Raw genomic sequence first — 15,756 nt, 5'->3', positions numbered from 1 at the left:
AAAATATTTTTTAAATAACTCAAATGAGGTGGTGGAAATAAAACAGCATCCACCAGGGGGTGGAGATGAATGATTCCCCCCCCCCACCCCGCATTGTTAATGTTGACTGATCTCCCATCATGAAGTGTGGAAGAGTAGGCCAAATACTCTATAGAGAGGTGATGTGCTCTCGAGAGCTCCCCTGAGTGGAAGCGCTTCCACAAGCAGTGGGGCGTGAGCGAGCAATTGCGGAGCTGCATCTACATTTTTACCGATCCCATCATACGCTGAGATTAACACTTCGTTTCTCACCAAGGGACCGGCTGGAGAGGGCGGCCCCAAGGGAGCTCTTGGTGAAGTTGGCGGCATGGTAAGTACCGCGTGGACACTGCCCATGCCTTACCCCCGTAACGCCTTCGCGTCGCAATCGCACGTTTCTGAATTTTCGCCGGATTGATGAGGTGTCTTCGTCTGCAGACATTCAAAAAGGCTGTAGATTCTGATACAAGAATCCTGCAGCAATTGGGGTAGTTGTTGCGGTGTTGACGTAGCATTGGGTGGCACTGCCTCGTTGCCCACCTTCGTGTGCCTACACTGATGCCTGACCTGTGTTCTGCAATACAGGGCATGACTGGATTCCCAGGAGCGCCTGGTGAATCTGGCACTGGTGGTCCTCCGGTAAGTCCTCCACCCCATCTTCTACACCCCCACTTAGCTCCAGCATACTTACCCCGGCCCCCGGCCCCCCCTTACGACACAAAGGAGGTGAACATTACTTTTAAATTGGAATCGTTGAACAGTTAATCTGCGTACGTAAATCGCGTGTCTGGTAAGTGGCACGAGATTAGTCTCAACCAAAGGCGGCAATTGCTCAATGGGCCGGGCTCGCAATCTCTCACCCGTCGCGTTATCCCTCAGTGTCCTTATCACACCTGGGTCCATGTCGACTGCTGCTCTCTGCGAATATGATCACGCACCACAGTTGCCGCGTGAGTGCATCTGGCTTTCACGCGGAGGGACGTTCATCCGGGCGAAAGCGGCTCTCTCGACGTGCCAGCGTTGATTCTCCTTCCTATTATCGTGCTCTGCTGCGCAGGGAGGCCTCGGTCCTCAGGGTTCATCGGGAGCGCAGGGCAAGGACGGCAGCATGGGCCCTCGCGGCGAGACTGGCACACCAGGCGAGCCCGGGGAGCCCGGCCCCACCGGCCTCCTTGGCAATCACGGAGAGCGTGGCGAGAGGGGCCCAAGCGGAACCCGGGTAAGTGAGCGCCGTGTCCGCAGTGGAGGTCCCGCTGACTTCCCTGCTACACCCCCGGGGTCACGTGACTGGGAAGCTGCCCTTAAACCCCTGGGTCATGTGACTGTCAGTCAGCTTGTCTCGCCATATGCTCCAATTCGCTGCCCTCACTTATGGGTGCGTGGAAATATTAATAATTAAAGCTCCTGTATATATAGAGCATCCACAGTGTGCACAAGCACAACGAACAGAAATTCACACATTCATCTCTCCCGCCCGAAACATCACCTACATTATATCTATTTTACTTTTACGCCAGTGACGGCCCTGCTGCTGCTGCTGCTGATGTGTGAAGTCCATCAAATACGGTTGACGTATTTTATTTTATTGTGTTTCCACAATGAGTCATCCTAAGGTCATTTACAATGTCATAAAGTAACAACGAAAGTAGAACTACAACTATTAATGAGTACGATAAAATATTTAACAGAGAAATATATTTATTTAAACTGCACAATGATTAAAAGCGTGATGAAAACCAATTCATGAAATCTAAAATTGGAAAAAAAACTTTCGTTTTTAAAATGTGATTGAAAAAGAAGTTAATGACTCATAGTCCCCGGCTAACTATTGCTAAGTGTGTTTTAAAATGACTTAAGTGATCTGACAATGAAGTAGTATTATTCATAAAGCGACAGTAGGACAGCACAGCAGGGTATATTTATTTATATTTACATTGCACCAAGGCAGATTATATCATTTCAGCTCTCTTCTACAAGCCACGTTTTGGTGAAACGCGGCACAGAATCTAGCTATGATACACAGGGATTTCTTAGGTGAGTTAGACCTGAGCTGCAGATCTCTCCCTGGTCGGTGAAAGGGGTGTTCACAAGAACTTTTGTGAATAGATTCTCAGGGATGAATACATATTCGTTTGAAGGGCATCACCTCTTGGAGGCAATTTAGCTCCAGGAAGTTTCTCTGTGCTAGCTTTTGAACTCAGAACTTCTTACTTCCAGTCGAAGCTGGATATCAGCGCACCATCTCAGATTAAGGCCACGTGTGCAGTGTGCATTTATCCTTTCATCTCGGAAGTTGCCCCTTGCCTTCTTCTTCCCCCTCGCCAGTGTAATGTGAGGATATGTCAGTTATATGAGACCTGCACTTGGACACGGCGCCAGATTTGTAATTATTTCGCTTCATATCACCGGATACAAAAGAGGTTTTCTCCGCGCAGTGTCGAAATCTTTAACGCTCAAACTGAATTTATCACAATATCTGCACAATGACACCCTGCCATATTTGCACTATGTTACCCTATTTTAATTTTTTTGTAATTTTATATTGTATATTATAGCAATTGTATATTTTAGATTTTATTGTATTAATTTTTTACATACTTTAGCTCCTTAGTATTAATTAGACTTGTACCTTTAATGTAGTTAGACTTGTAAACCACTTATTTAAGATTTAAGAATGTATGCACCTTCCGGCCAAAGTAAATTCCTTGTCTGTGCGAACTTTCATGGCGAATAAAACCCTTTCTGATTCGGATTGTTATCGTCCGTTGGAGGCTGAACCCTCTGAGCTGCGGTTCACCGGTCCCAGCGGTGTGCGATTGTGCCGTGCGGGGTGCCTATCTATGTCGCACTTCTTTCGCAGCGTACGTAGCCATCCGTGCTCATCGGGCTGCGTGTGTTTCTCTGCCAGGGCGCCGTTGGGGCACCGGGCAGCAGTGGCTTCCTGGGTTCTCATGGTATCCAGGGTCTGTCCGGCCAGCGTGGTGAGAGGGGCGTCCCTGGGCTCAACGGTCCTACGGTGGGTGAACTTTCGAGCACGACGCTGAATGCGGCGCTCCGACGTTGTTTGGCACGATGTCCGACGTTTTGCTCCACGTAATTCTTCGTGAACAGTCGAGCAGCTCACGTCGTCAACCGGGTTTGTACGACGTGGCCGGCTGCTCCTGGTGTTTGATGTACACCAGCAGCAGCTGGCAATGCTGTATGACACAACTGTGAACACCTACCCACTGGTACTCACAGGCCACATATCAGTGATGGCAGTGGAAAATGCCACTCGTGACTCATTGTATTTTCTAAATATTTATTACCACAGACATTTTGTTCCATTTCTGTTTTTTAATTGCAAAATTAGATTGGTTTTACGTGAAAAGAAGTTTGACACTGGATGCAAATTCACTTGTCACTGCACATTCTCACTATTATGCTTTCACTCAAATGAGCGATCAGCTTTGTTGAGGCCAAGAGCCCTCACGATACCAGGCCCCAAGCCCTGGGAGAGCTCTCACACCAGACACGCATTAATTTCGTGTAAAACAACCCGGGCTTAATTTCAGCCGGGTCTGTCCGTCGTGTCAGAGACCCGGAACGTTGTTCTATAGCCGTCACACCACATCCAGGATACGTCTTGCTGTGGCTATTCGTCATATGCTCACTCTAGTCTTCCGGCGACGTATAAACTATTCAGTGAAAAATTAAGCCCTGGGTACAACCAATCCACCGAGGGCTTTGGCAGCAAAAAAAAACGGATGGCTTTCAATCTCCACCACCATTTTGACAAGATCAACATAGGAAAATTGATTCATTAATATCAGGCAGCAAGCTATATTTGGAAATGGAATTTCCAGCCTGCAGTTGTGATGCATGCGAGAAATATCGGCAGCCGCCGTAGGCGACACACGTATTTTGACGCGTTGAATCCCACGTAAATTCTCCATCACTTTACGCGACTCTCTGTTCAGGCTATTTACCTGGACGCTAAATTGGTTACTAAATGTAGGCAGGCTGAAAAGCTGTGAAGGTTTCTCAAGGAAAGAAAAAAGAAAAAAGAACTTGTATCTTTTGTGTCCGCCACTCGGAGGGTCATTGGTTTCTTGTCGGGTTTCGAAACGTCCATTAGTTGAGCATCGCCGCGTCAGTCGACGCCGACAATTGCTCCACAAAACACCCTCCTCAAAGCGCAGCCCGAGACGGGGGAGAAAGAATAAAAAAAACACACAAATCCCACGAACTAAGGTGCACGACAAAAGGCCACATCATCTCGTTCTCTCTGTACGGCCGTCCGGGCCGGTTAGTGACGATGTCCCTGCGTGGCATCTATTGTTGTTGTTGCGGGGCGGTGCTGTTGGTTGCTCGGATTGAGCCACGGCTCTGTAAGGTTGGAGTTAGAGGTGGTGGTGACGGCCGGTGAGGGGCGGGGGGTGTGTGGCGTGGCTCCATGTGGTGCACGGTCTCTCTCTCTTGCAGGGCTCTCTCGGCAAAAGCGGTCCCACGGGTGAACAAGGCGAGCGTGGAGCTCCGGGTAACGTGGGCTCCCCGGGTCTCAATGGCGCTCCCGGCGAGTCCGGCCGTGAGGTGAGCTCCTCCACCTCCCCCCCCCTGCACCATTCACCACCCCACCCAACCACCCCGTCCGTGCGTTTGCATTTTATTTATTCGTTTATTTACGCGACGCCGTCTGCAAAAAAGCCAAGCGACTCAAAAGGGAGGGGAGTAGTCGGAGGGTCGTCAAGTTACGGCTTCGCGGGACAGAACGATGCGCGAGTTTGCACGGTTCACGCGAGAGCCGTCAACGTGAGAACTCTTCCCCGGCGTGGGTTGTGGATGACTTGGAATTAATCTCTCACCCCCCCCACCCCCCACCACTTGATTGAGAATTGCAGCGGAGCTTTTTTTTACTTTTCCCATGTTTTTCATGGTGAGGCAGCGCCCTCTGCTGTCGAAACTACAACTCTTCAGTGTGCGTCGTTTTTGAACGAGACTTTGTTATTGTGCATTCGACTACTATTTGGTGATAATTGCCACGATGTCCAGCGGTGCAAAAGCACATTGCCAACGTGTTCAGCTTTTTTGTTGTCAACTGTGCATTGTTTGCACATGCGTACGTGTGATGTCGGTGCACCTACACACACGTGCTCGCTAATGTCACTTGCCCCAAGTGTCCGTTAAAGGTTATAATACATTGGGATTGTTGTCTTTTTTTATGTGGTTGTTAACAGGGTTCATCTGGTACTGATGGAGCTGCCGGTCGCGACGGCCTTGCTGGCGTGCGGGTGAGGCCACCACTGCACTCCCCCCCACCTCATGCATCGAGGGCTGCAATGCTGCCACCATTGCCCCTGTGTGCTCACTGTCTGCACATGTCCCCAAACACCAGTCACCTAGAGTAATAATTGTCGTTGCGTGTACATCCTCGCGCGTGAAGCAAAGGTATGCCCACTTGGCTCGGTGTTCATTTTAACCGGGTTTTGTCTCGGGTCAGCCACCCAGAAAATATATGCCCACACCCTCAGGACACATCTCACTTTGACTGGCTACTAGTCACTTGCCTACTCGGTGAGAAATTAAACCCTGAACAAGGCCAAGGGAAATCTGTATCAATTGCTGGCACGTTATCTCTCAATAACAGCTAGGGGTAACGGTGTCTCGGCATTTCCAATAGAGCGCAAAATTGTAAGGGGCCTGCTACAAGAGACACCGATTCACTAGCAAGCTCAGTTTCCCTTTTGCGGGAGCCCTCCTCCCCACCGCCGCGAGGCTCATCGCCGCTTGCTGTGCGCAGGGAGACCGCGGTGAGCCTGGGACGCCCGGCCGCCCAGGAAATCCAGGCAACATGGGCAACCCTGGCCTTTCAGGAGCCAACGGCAAGGACGGGCACAAGGGTGAAACGGTGAGTCCAACGCGTCTACACGCGAGCGAGCGGTGCGGCCGCTACACCACCTCACGCTCTCTCTCCGTCGTTCTACTCCCTGCGGAGGATTCGCGACCTCGATGATGAAACTGCTCCACTCTCCGTGATGTTGGGCTTTGCTGCTACATTGCTATAAAGGGCTCGGTTAAATATACAATACTACGTGTGCATCTTAGTCTGACTACCTCTGATCCTTTTGTCTTCTACTTTACCAAGCATCACCAGTTTCTGAAGGTTATTACCCCTCACACTTAGCCATGTGTGCAAAAGACTTTTGTTTTTTATTTTGCTATTGTGGTGTACAGTCGCGCTTTTTCATCACTCTCACAAACTTTACAAGACATCCACATATTACAGTTTTGCTATGTATGGCCGTCACACGGTGGCATGTGGCCTCATAACTGCATGTGCGCACGTGTGTATTTAATAATGGTGAAAACGTAAAAAAAAATGTGATTTTTCAATATAACTTTTGTCAAAGGGTAATACGATGGTGTTGTTTATTAGCATGGCTTGGGTCCCAAATGTCACGCACAACGAGGCCCCTAGACACCTTGACCCACGCGTTGCTTCTTGAATGCAGCAGCTCACGTGGACGGCAAAGGTGGATAGTTGGGTAGCAGGTTGGCGCAGTGGTCAAATTTGTGACTCGCAGCAAGAAGCGCCTGGGTTCGATTCCGGACTTGGGCGCCTTTCTCTGTGGAGTTTGTGTTCTCCCCAGTTGTGCATGGGTCTCCTCTGGGTTCTCCAATTTCACCCCCGTAGCTAAAAAAATAAGACCAGCATAATTGGTGTTGGCCTAATGCTGAAAACTTACCTGCCAATTACGGAATTTTGATTCCACATTCCAGCATCAACCCCCTACTGTGAAATACTTATCAGGACCCTTCTGAGAGAATATTGAGACTCAGTGAGGCTTTCCTTAGCAAACAAATGTAGTAATAATGTAATCAATGTGACTGTGAAAAATGTGTGGATGCAATTCTGATTCAAGGACAAAAAATACTGGCCTTTGTGTGGCACAATCGTGCTTCTGTTCAAACCGTGAAAACAACACACAATTATTAAGCCATTATCTACACGAGGAATTGATTTTACTTTCAACTTCTTAAAAACGATTCCGCACATCAACATATCAGGAGTAGTGACAGGTGGCTACATGGGACATTTCATCCGGTCAAGGTTATCCGTTCAACCAGGTGAGAATTCAAGACACAAGGGACAGTCCCATTTGTAAGCGTGACCTGGGGCCACCAGAACCTCTCCACTGCTGGTGGCTGTGACCGTCGCCGAGTGCTGTGCGCGTCACGGGTCAGGAGGTGCCTGCCGGGAGGACGCGGCGCCTCGTGGGAGAGAGAGCGCGTGCGTTGGGAGCGAATCCTGGTCGTGCCTTCCCGTGTGCACACTGCCCTGCTTCTACAACTGTGGGTGCGACGCTTCTGTCTTGCAGGGCCCTCACGGAGAATCAGGCATCGTGGGCAGACCTGGCTCTGCAGGGCCACTTGTAAGTGCCGCGTGTTGTTTAGCAGAGAGCACACAATACAAAAGAATGATAATTATTACTAGAACAGTATTCAAAGTCTATTTTAAAAGTTTTAACATTTTCAGTTTTTACGAACGATCGATTGTGTAATATTAACATCTCGTGTTTTTCAAGTGTAAGTGCATACATGTGTTTGATACATGCATGCGTGTGTATGCGTGCATGCGTGCGTGAGACATTGATGTCTCTCATTTATGATGGTTGTTCCTGGTTGACGCAGGCGTGCGTGTGTCTGTGTGTGTCGTTGACAGGGCCCTCAGGGGCCGAACGGAGCCCATGGCGAGAGGGGCGACTCAGGCGAGAGGGGAATTAAGGGCCACCGCGGCTGGAGCGGTTTCCAGGGTCTGCCTGGCCTGCCGGTGTGTGTGTGATGCCTGGAGGCGGTGCTACACAGCTTGCACCGCACCGTTTGCTGTGGAGAGTTGAAAAGTGCATATTTATTAGCGCCAGCCCAAAAGATATCTAATTTCTTCAAATAGCATAGCTCCGTACAGCTTTTTTTATCTTCCTTTGCAGTAATTCGTTGCATTACGGCTATATAATCTCCAACAATGCAGGCAATATTGAATGGAATGTTGACTATGTTTAGAGTTCAGATTGAAGTAATGTCCAAATAAGGTTTTGATGTGAATGGCATGCACAAGCACAAATACCTTGTGTGTACAGTAACGGAGAGAGATCTGACGATGTCTTTTGGCTACATTCAGGGTCCTCACGGTCACCAAGGAGGCCCTGGTATCAATGGCGGCCATGGTCCAAGGGTGAGTAATGTCACATTTTCCTCATTTTCCCAGTCCGGCAGAATGGACATTGGGCATTTTATAAACATTGCACATATGCTTATGTGAAAGGGTCTCAGAACTGAGAAAAAGTCTGATACAGTCAGTGTTAAAAGCAGGACTTTTGTGAAACCAAAAAGTTATTTACTTAAAGAAAGTATCCTTTGTAAGGATACAGTAAACTGTCGATATCTTAGTCATATAACCTTTGCTTTTTCTTCAGACGGTTCTGGTTTGCTGATTTTCTTTCAAAACTGAACATTATTAACATACATATCATTCGTGAAATTTATATTCAGCTGGTATAAAACTGTCTTCTTTTTCCCTCCCGTCAATGTCAGTGAGAATGGAGCAAAATGCACTCCCTCCAACTATGTCCCTTAACAGCTTATAAAACTTTCGTTGTCCAAAAAAAATCGACATTTTTATTTAAGTCCAATTTTATTTAAAAAAAAATCACGACGTTTCGGGCGCAACACAAGCATCCGTCATCACGAAACAACTGCTGAGCAGTTGTTTTGTGCTGTGGTTGTCCCACCTGATGACGGACGCTTGTGTTGCGCCCAAAACGTCGTGATTTCATTTATTTTGTTTTATATCTACATGACTTTATCAAAAGAACCAAAGACTATGGATCCCTGCAGTCACGAAAACCTCAAATCGAGATTTAAGTCCAATGAACCATCGTTGGTGATCACTAATTTCCAGGGCTTAATTTCAACCGAGTCTATCCGGGTAAATGACCGGGAAAATATTTCCACGCCCGTCACACCACGTCCAGAATACCTCTTGCCTGGGCTGTGGTTACCGGGGCGTGCCACCTCCCGGCCTACTCCAGTCCTCACCAGTGCCCCCGAACAACACTGAGTGACGAGTGAAGCCCCGCACATTCCCACTGCTGCACGGTGTGACCGTACGCTCTGTGTGCCTGCGTGTGCTCAGGGACCCACGGGCCCAGCGGGCGGGCGTGGCAAGGATGGGCACAACGGACAGTCTGGCCCCCTCGGGCCCTCTGGCCACCGCGGTCGTCCAGGCGAGGCTGGCAGCTCTGTGAGTAAATTCTCAGGACTTGCAATCACGAGTAACGCATCGACGACTGCCCCGTTCCTTTTGTTCGTGACATTACAGTGGCGGAAATGTTCGTCAAAGACCTGAGCGTGACTCGAATGAGATGTAATTAATGAGTCTGATGAAATACGCAGGAGATCGCAGTGCACTGACAAAGACCAACATTAAAATTGGCTATATACGTATATGTAAGATGACTCGCCTGATATTGGGCTTGAGGAAATGGGTGCCCCTCTCGCACCGATATTTCATAACTAAGTGTGAACTGAATGTTTGATGGCTTTAGATAACTAGACAAACTAATACTGTGAATAAAATAAGAAATTGTCACTTGAAATTCACTGCAAAGAATCCAAGATTAGTACTGGACGTCACCCTCCTTGGCAGGACCCACACAAAGCATCAGTTCATAAGGCCGCAGCGCTTGCGAACACACCTGACTTTGTTCCTTACCATTCTTCGCAGGGCCCTGCTGGTCCACCAGGTATCCCTGGGCCCCCAGGCCCTCCCGGCCCCGCAGCAAATGGCTACGGACTGTTGCCCTTGACTGGCATGGAGAAGGGACCGGACCCATACCCTTACCGGTACCGTGCCGATGAGGCGCTCAAGGAGCACGATGCTGAGGTGGATGTGACCCTCAAGAGCCTCACCAACCAGCTCGAGAACATCATGAGCCCTGAGGGCACCAAGACCGACCCGGCTCGCAGCTGTCGAGACCTCATGCTCTGCCACTCTGACTGGAAGAGCGGTGAGTGAGAGCCGAGGTTAAGGCAGTGACTTGGTTGGGATCCCCCCACACATTTGTGCCGTCGGTCCGATTCAAATGTTCTCTAGGCTCCCAATTCACTGTTCATGAGTCTTGCAGAATATTGTCACAATGCTCTGATTAACAAGTCAACCCAGAATCATCAACTTAGCACAGGGGTTTCTGAGAGGAATACTGTGCTTTTATAGAACTCTATAACGAGTTGTTTTATAGGTAAGATTGAAAGCAGGAGAGACGTCTGCCAGAGATTCCTACCTAGGTATGGAGACAATTTATGGTTGTCAAAATCAGCATAAAGGTCGATGAGATCTATAAGTGAGTGATTCACCGTCTGGAGAAGGTCATTTGTCGCATGTAGGAGAACACTTTCAGTAGAACTGCCTTGGCAGAAACCATATTCTGCTGGGTTATGACAACCATGAACGTACAGTGGTTTGAGAGATGAGAGAAGCTCGCCGTTTTCGAAGAAAATTAAGTTTTTTCTACACCTAGTACTTGAATACTTTCTGCTGCTTAATAGATGTAAAAGTTGCGGTACCATGTGCGCGTGCACGTACTGACTGCCGCACGTTGCCACAGGTGAGTACTGGATCGACCCTAACGAGGGCTCAGTGCTGGACGCCATGAAGGTCTGGTGCAACATGGAGACCGGGGAGACCTGCGTCTATCCCAAGCCCAAGAACGTTCCCAGCAAGAACTGGTGGAGCAATAAGGGCAGCCGCGAGCACAAGCATGTCTGGTTTGGAGAGGCCATGCCCGGTGGCTTCCACGTGAGTTTTCGCATCAACGCGGCACCGGTCCATTCCTGTCGATCACCGACGGCAAAGTGGAAATGGGATCGTCGTTAGGAAATCTAAACGCCTTTCTCAGGCGTTTTTGGACATTCTTCGTAATTAGAATTGGAGGTTATTACAGAATTATGTTCTTGAGAGGGTCACTGTTGATAAAAAAAAAAATTCAGTGAGCATCAGAAAGATTATTGGAAAGGAAATCAATGAATTTGATCTGCTTCAGGTCGATGTCAGTGACCATACCACTGAATTTCAGGTGCCCATTGTCTAAAGAGGGAGACACCGTTTACACGCATGCCAATATCACAATGAATACACATTTTCATCCACAATCAACAGCTACGTTGTAGAAACAGAACAAGTCCATAGGTTGAGTGCTCAAATCAATAACGTTTACACATATTACAAAGAGTCCCCGTGTAGCCTACGAAGGCTGTTGGGGCAAGTGCTATTCGGGAACACTATTGAAGGTCACCACGGAACATGAAAGAACGGTGTTGCCAGTACCACGCCTGACCACCTTTGTTTCCCCCAGTGCTGGTGTTTACACACCGCACCAGGTACTAATTTAAGGTTGAGTGGACCTAGCCTAGGGGAGGTCTCAAACCGGCTCAGTTGTACACCACTGATATTAGCCACGAGCCGGAATCAAACACTATAGCCACTACGCTACTGCACCTGACACATACGTGCACACACACGCGCACAGCACACATGCACACGCACGTACGCACTCAAGCGCGCACGCACCTCTTCATGAAATAACCGCCTTCCCCCGTCTGTGCACCCCACAGTTCAGCTACGGAGACGACACCATGTCGGCCAACATCGCCGAGGTGCAGCTCAACTTCCTGCGCCTCGTGGCAGCCGAGGCCTCGCAGAACATCACGTACCTCTGCCGTAACAGCGTGGCGTACGCGGATGCCACGGGCAGCCTGCGCAAGGCCGTCCGGCTCATGGGCTCGGGCGAGCTCGAGCTGCGCGCAGATGGCAAGAACCGCTTCACCTACTCCATGCTGGAGGACGGCTGCGCGGTAAGAGGGTGACGCAACGCGTGCGAGGGGGCGACGCCGTGGTTGTCCACGCTCCCCCAAAACTTTGTAGACGTGGCCTAAGGGGAGATATCCCCCCCCACCCCATCCCCCCAAATCAATGGTATGTTTGGTGTTTGTCACCAGGTAATAAATGGCAATTATGCTGACGACGGAACGTTTACATTTGCACGAACGTTTTGGGGGGCTCAATACCGAGTTCCGTAGCCAGAAGATTTAATATTAAAGCGCGGTAGATCGCCTCTTGTCAGGGAAAGAAAAAAAACAAGTTCGAAGCCGACCTCGTGGTTCCCATCTGTGATCCTCGGCAAATAGCCCACTAGGAATCGTTCTCGAGTAGGACACCCCCGGCTGACTTGCCGTGCGATGCTGTGAACACCCGTAGGTAGAACCAAAGTCAAAAGGCACCAGAGATGGGGTGGGGGCTTTTGTGTGGGTTTGAGTCCGGAGAGTGTTCATGCTATGAGGACTGGTTGTCCATAGTTTGTTTTGTCGAAGGAGCACGCTCGAGAAGGATGTATGTTGGGGGGAAATGCCAAGAGGTGGAAAAAAGGTGCTACTCGACAGCCTGAAGAACGGATGCAATGTCGAGGAAGGAACAACATTAATGTGTTGAGGAAACTAAAGCGCCTTTAGGCAGATAACTCAGAGATTATTTATTTCTATACATTGTCCAATGATAACTCATTACAATATTTATTTGCCTTCCATATTGTGGAAGTTGTATTTTTGCGAAGGTGCGTTACGCCAAGTAGACGAATATCACGAGCTTTGTTCACAGACGCTATTAGCTTAGCACCTTGTGCCACATTGTTTTCGCAGCCGGTTGCATCATCTGTCCGTGTCACGTGTTCTTGTGGTGCGCTCTCTCACCTCCTGCAGAAACACACTGGCGAGTGGGGAAAGACAGTGCTGCAATACAAGACAAACAAGCCGTCTCGTCTGCCGATCGTGGATATCGCACCTCTGGACATTGGTGGACCCGAGCAAGAGTTTGGCGTCGAAATTGGCCCCGTCTGCTTCCTGTAAAACCAATGGACTTTGCAACTCCACCTCTGTTCGCCATCCACCAAACCCTTGCACTGAGCGGCTAAAGATTGACCGTTTAACGTTGCTAATGGTCTTCCATCCACAGGCTTATGTTTGGATTTCATGGCAAAAAGTGTGAAAATGCCTATCTGTATTGTTCTGTGTAAATTAGAAACATTTGATGTTGTTCATATTGCTGTGGAATTACTTTTACAGGAATTCACTTTAATATTCTGATCGCAACAACAGGAGTAGTTTTTTGCCCCCAAATTTTTTTTACAAAAAGTGTCAATGGATTTTTTTTAAATGTGAGTCGAAGATTTCTGGATTTTTTTAAACAAAAGGCTATTTTTTAAATGACTAAAATGGTAATTAAACACATTTTCGGACTGCATAACTGTCCTGTCTTATTTGGTTTGCAGGGAGACGGCCTTCACAAAACACACCATGTGTTGTATATGTTACATTTGGTGCTTTTCGTAGTGCTTCCAGTTGTATCTTTAAAGGTGCTACTTTACTATGGGTTTGGTTTTATTTAAGCATAAAAAAAATCAGCAAACTTGAAGAACCCAGTAAAGCTAAAGGTGCTAGCTGCCTCATTTGACTCAAGTCACTCTGGTCATGAACAATTCACCTCTTTTTCTTGATGTGAAATATATCCAGACCAGAACTGTTTTCTTATGGAATTACTAAATCCATGCTACACCAGTATGGCCAAGCGAACAAGACCAAAAAAAAAGACTTAAAAAAGAAAGCGTCCATGTTGTTTGGAAATAAACATATTGTTTAAAAAAATATATATTGAAAATTAAGTCTTTTTTTGTTGCAGTGTTGGCCACAATTTTTTGGATGTCGATTCCACATTTAAATCTTCCGCTTACCTGGGGAAAGCCTTTAAGTTGTCCTCCTGCTTTAGTTGACCCCCTCTTGATGACCTTGCTGCCGCCGACGTCTCGTATAGTGGCTTTGCGTGAGTCGCTCTATGTTCTCCAAAAATAGGCATGTGGATCCCCGCTTGCTCTCTCACATAGTGGTTCCCCTCTGTGCGTGTGTTGGTGTTCCTGTGTAATATCCAACAAGCAAAGGGATAGCCACCTGGACATGTACAATTTTTGTATATTTCATTTAGTGCCGATGCAGAAAGCTTTGATTTTTGTAAAATGCTATTTTGTATGCAGTATAGACAGGGAACTTACACATTTGGGAACGTAGAAATTCATCTCGGCATTTATTTTTGTGTGCCTTACGAATGTGTCCTTATTCGATTCATCCCATATGTTGTCCACGCCAGTAGATGCAAACTTAAAAAAAATAAAGTGTTCAATTTTTTATTTGTATGAAATGTCACATGATGTGTTTTGTGGAATGTGTAGCCGTTTCCTTGGCTATTTCGTAAAAAAAGAGGGACAAGGAAATAAATAAAAAGTTAATGAAGTGCCTAACAGCATCTGCTAGACTATGGTATGCATCAGGAATGGCTTGCCGTGAATTTCGTTCATGGCGAGTGTTGACACTACAGTACAGTACTGTTTTCGTTCTCTTCTCTGTATTGAGCACCACAATAACGAGTTTGAAGCACTACTACCCTGTGTACCGAGCAATCTGTAAGTGACCACCATTTAGTGTTGGTTACGTGTGAATTGAAGTCAAACACTCTGCACCATAGTTGAGGGATCTGGCTGAAAGGGCCATGCTGGATCACTTTAAACCTGCTCTTGGGCCCATGCCTGCACATAACAAATCCACAATCGAGGCGGTAAGCCGTGATCCCCGGCTGCTTGCTGAAGAGACTTTGAAAGAGGACCAGGTGGGTCTGAAACATCAACTATGATTAAATAACTGGACGACTTTCCACGACAAGGTAAGACCCCTACTGGTCTATAACAAAATGACCACATCACCAGGAACGTTCTTGATCTGGTCACAACTCCAAAGCCACCAACAGATCTGAACCTGGACAGTGCTTCGATGGGCGACCGCCATGTCTAGTACAAGTGTTGTAGGCTGCTGTTGGCATATGTTGTCAGTAGAGGGCACTGCAGCAAAATTATGAGTACGTACAATGATGCTTCAACGTCAATTATGCTTCAACGTCAATTATGCTTCAACGTCAATTATGCTTCAACGTCAATTATGCTCCCCCGCCTTTACCAACTGGCACTGAACAACATGGTAAAGTACACGGATGGTTAAATGTCTCCGACGGCCCACAGCGTGTGAGGTGGGGGGGGTTCATCCAGCAGTGGATTGACAAAAGGGCTGTACGTGTAAAAGGCCTCACCGACAGCAGAGCCCCTTTGTCACGCAAGACCAGGAAATAATCGACATTAATTAAAATACATAAACCGTGTTATTTTCAGGGGAAGGTAATTAGGATTAAAGGTAAAGTGTTGCATTTTGGAGTACTGTATTGCTTAAATAAGAAAATGTGGCCGAGAGCAATTTGTAAAAAATATATATAGTAAATATATCAGACAACGGTATTATCCCCACCAGTATTCCACCTCGAGTTGCCCCTTCATATATCCACGTGATATAGGCCAGCAATGAGTACATGGAGTGGTGTACAATACTCAGGTGGTGCAGCCGCCTCCGCCCCGATGTGGGTGAGCCAACCTTGCTATCCTCATTGAAGGCACCTACTGCTAAATGTTATCCAGGGTGTGCCAGTCGTCTTGTGACCGCCACTTAATTCTCTATTCAGTAATAATTTTAAGTAAGGTTAATTAAAACAGAAATGAATATTCAAAGGATACAAAAACAATTAGTTAGGGGTCAATTAATTGGGGCTCACAAGACATC

General features: G+C 47.6%; 1 protein-coding gene across 1 annotated transcript in view; it reads left to right on the top strand.

The window, feature by feature from the left end:
- The window catches only part of LOC133349774 (collagen alpha-1(II) chain-like), a 76,659-nt gene extending 62,376 nt beyond the window's left edge, over positions 1 to 14,283 (top strand). Inside the window, exons 39-53 of the mRNA XM_061563502.1 lie at positions 296 to 349; positions 604 to 657; positions 1,076 to 1,237; positions 2,927 to 3,034; positions 4,483 to 4,590; positions 5,235 to 5,288; positions 5,798 to 5,905; positions 7,377 to 7,430; positions 7,721 to 7,828; positions 8,177 to 8,230; positions 9,191 to 9,298; positions 9,782 to 10,064; positions 10,662 to 10,852; positions 11,668 to 11,907; positions 12,808 to 14,283. Of these exons, the coding sequence (XP_061419486.1) occupies positions 296 to 349; positions 604 to 657; positions 1,076 to 1,237; positions 2,927 to 3,034; positions 4,483 to 4,590; positions 5,235 to 5,288; positions 5,798 to 5,905; positions 7,377 to 7,430; positions 7,721 to 7,828; positions 8,177 to 8,230; positions 9,191 to 9,298; positions 9,782 to 10,064; positions 10,662 to 10,852; positions 11,668 to 11,907; positions 12,808 to 12,954 (1,833 nt within the window). The 3' untranslated portion in view covers positions 12,955 to 14,283. The remainder of the gene's footprint in view (positions 1 to 295; positions 350 to 603; positions 658 to 1,075; positions 1,238 to 2,926; positions 3,035 to 4,482; positions 4,591 to 5,234; positions 5,289 to 5,797; positions 5,906 to 7,376; positions 7,431 to 7,720; positions 7,829 to 8,176; positions 8,231 to 9,190; positions 9,299 to 9,781; positions 10,065 to 10,661; positions 10,853 to 11,667; positions 11,908 to 12,807) is intronic.
- The last annotated feature ends 1,473 nt before the right edge of the window (positions 14,284 to 15,756 follow it).

This window comes from Lethenteron reissneri, chromosome 31 (assembly GCF_015708825.2).
Source record: "Lethenteron reissneri isolate LAM-NWPU_2019-01 chromosome 31, ASM1570882v1, whole genome shotgun sequence".
Lineage (NCBI taxonomy): Eukaryota > Metazoa > Chordata > Hyperoartia > Petromyzontiformes > Petromyzontidae > Lethenteron > Lethenteron reissneri.
This window is presented reverse-complemented; position numbering and strand designations above follow the sequence as displayed.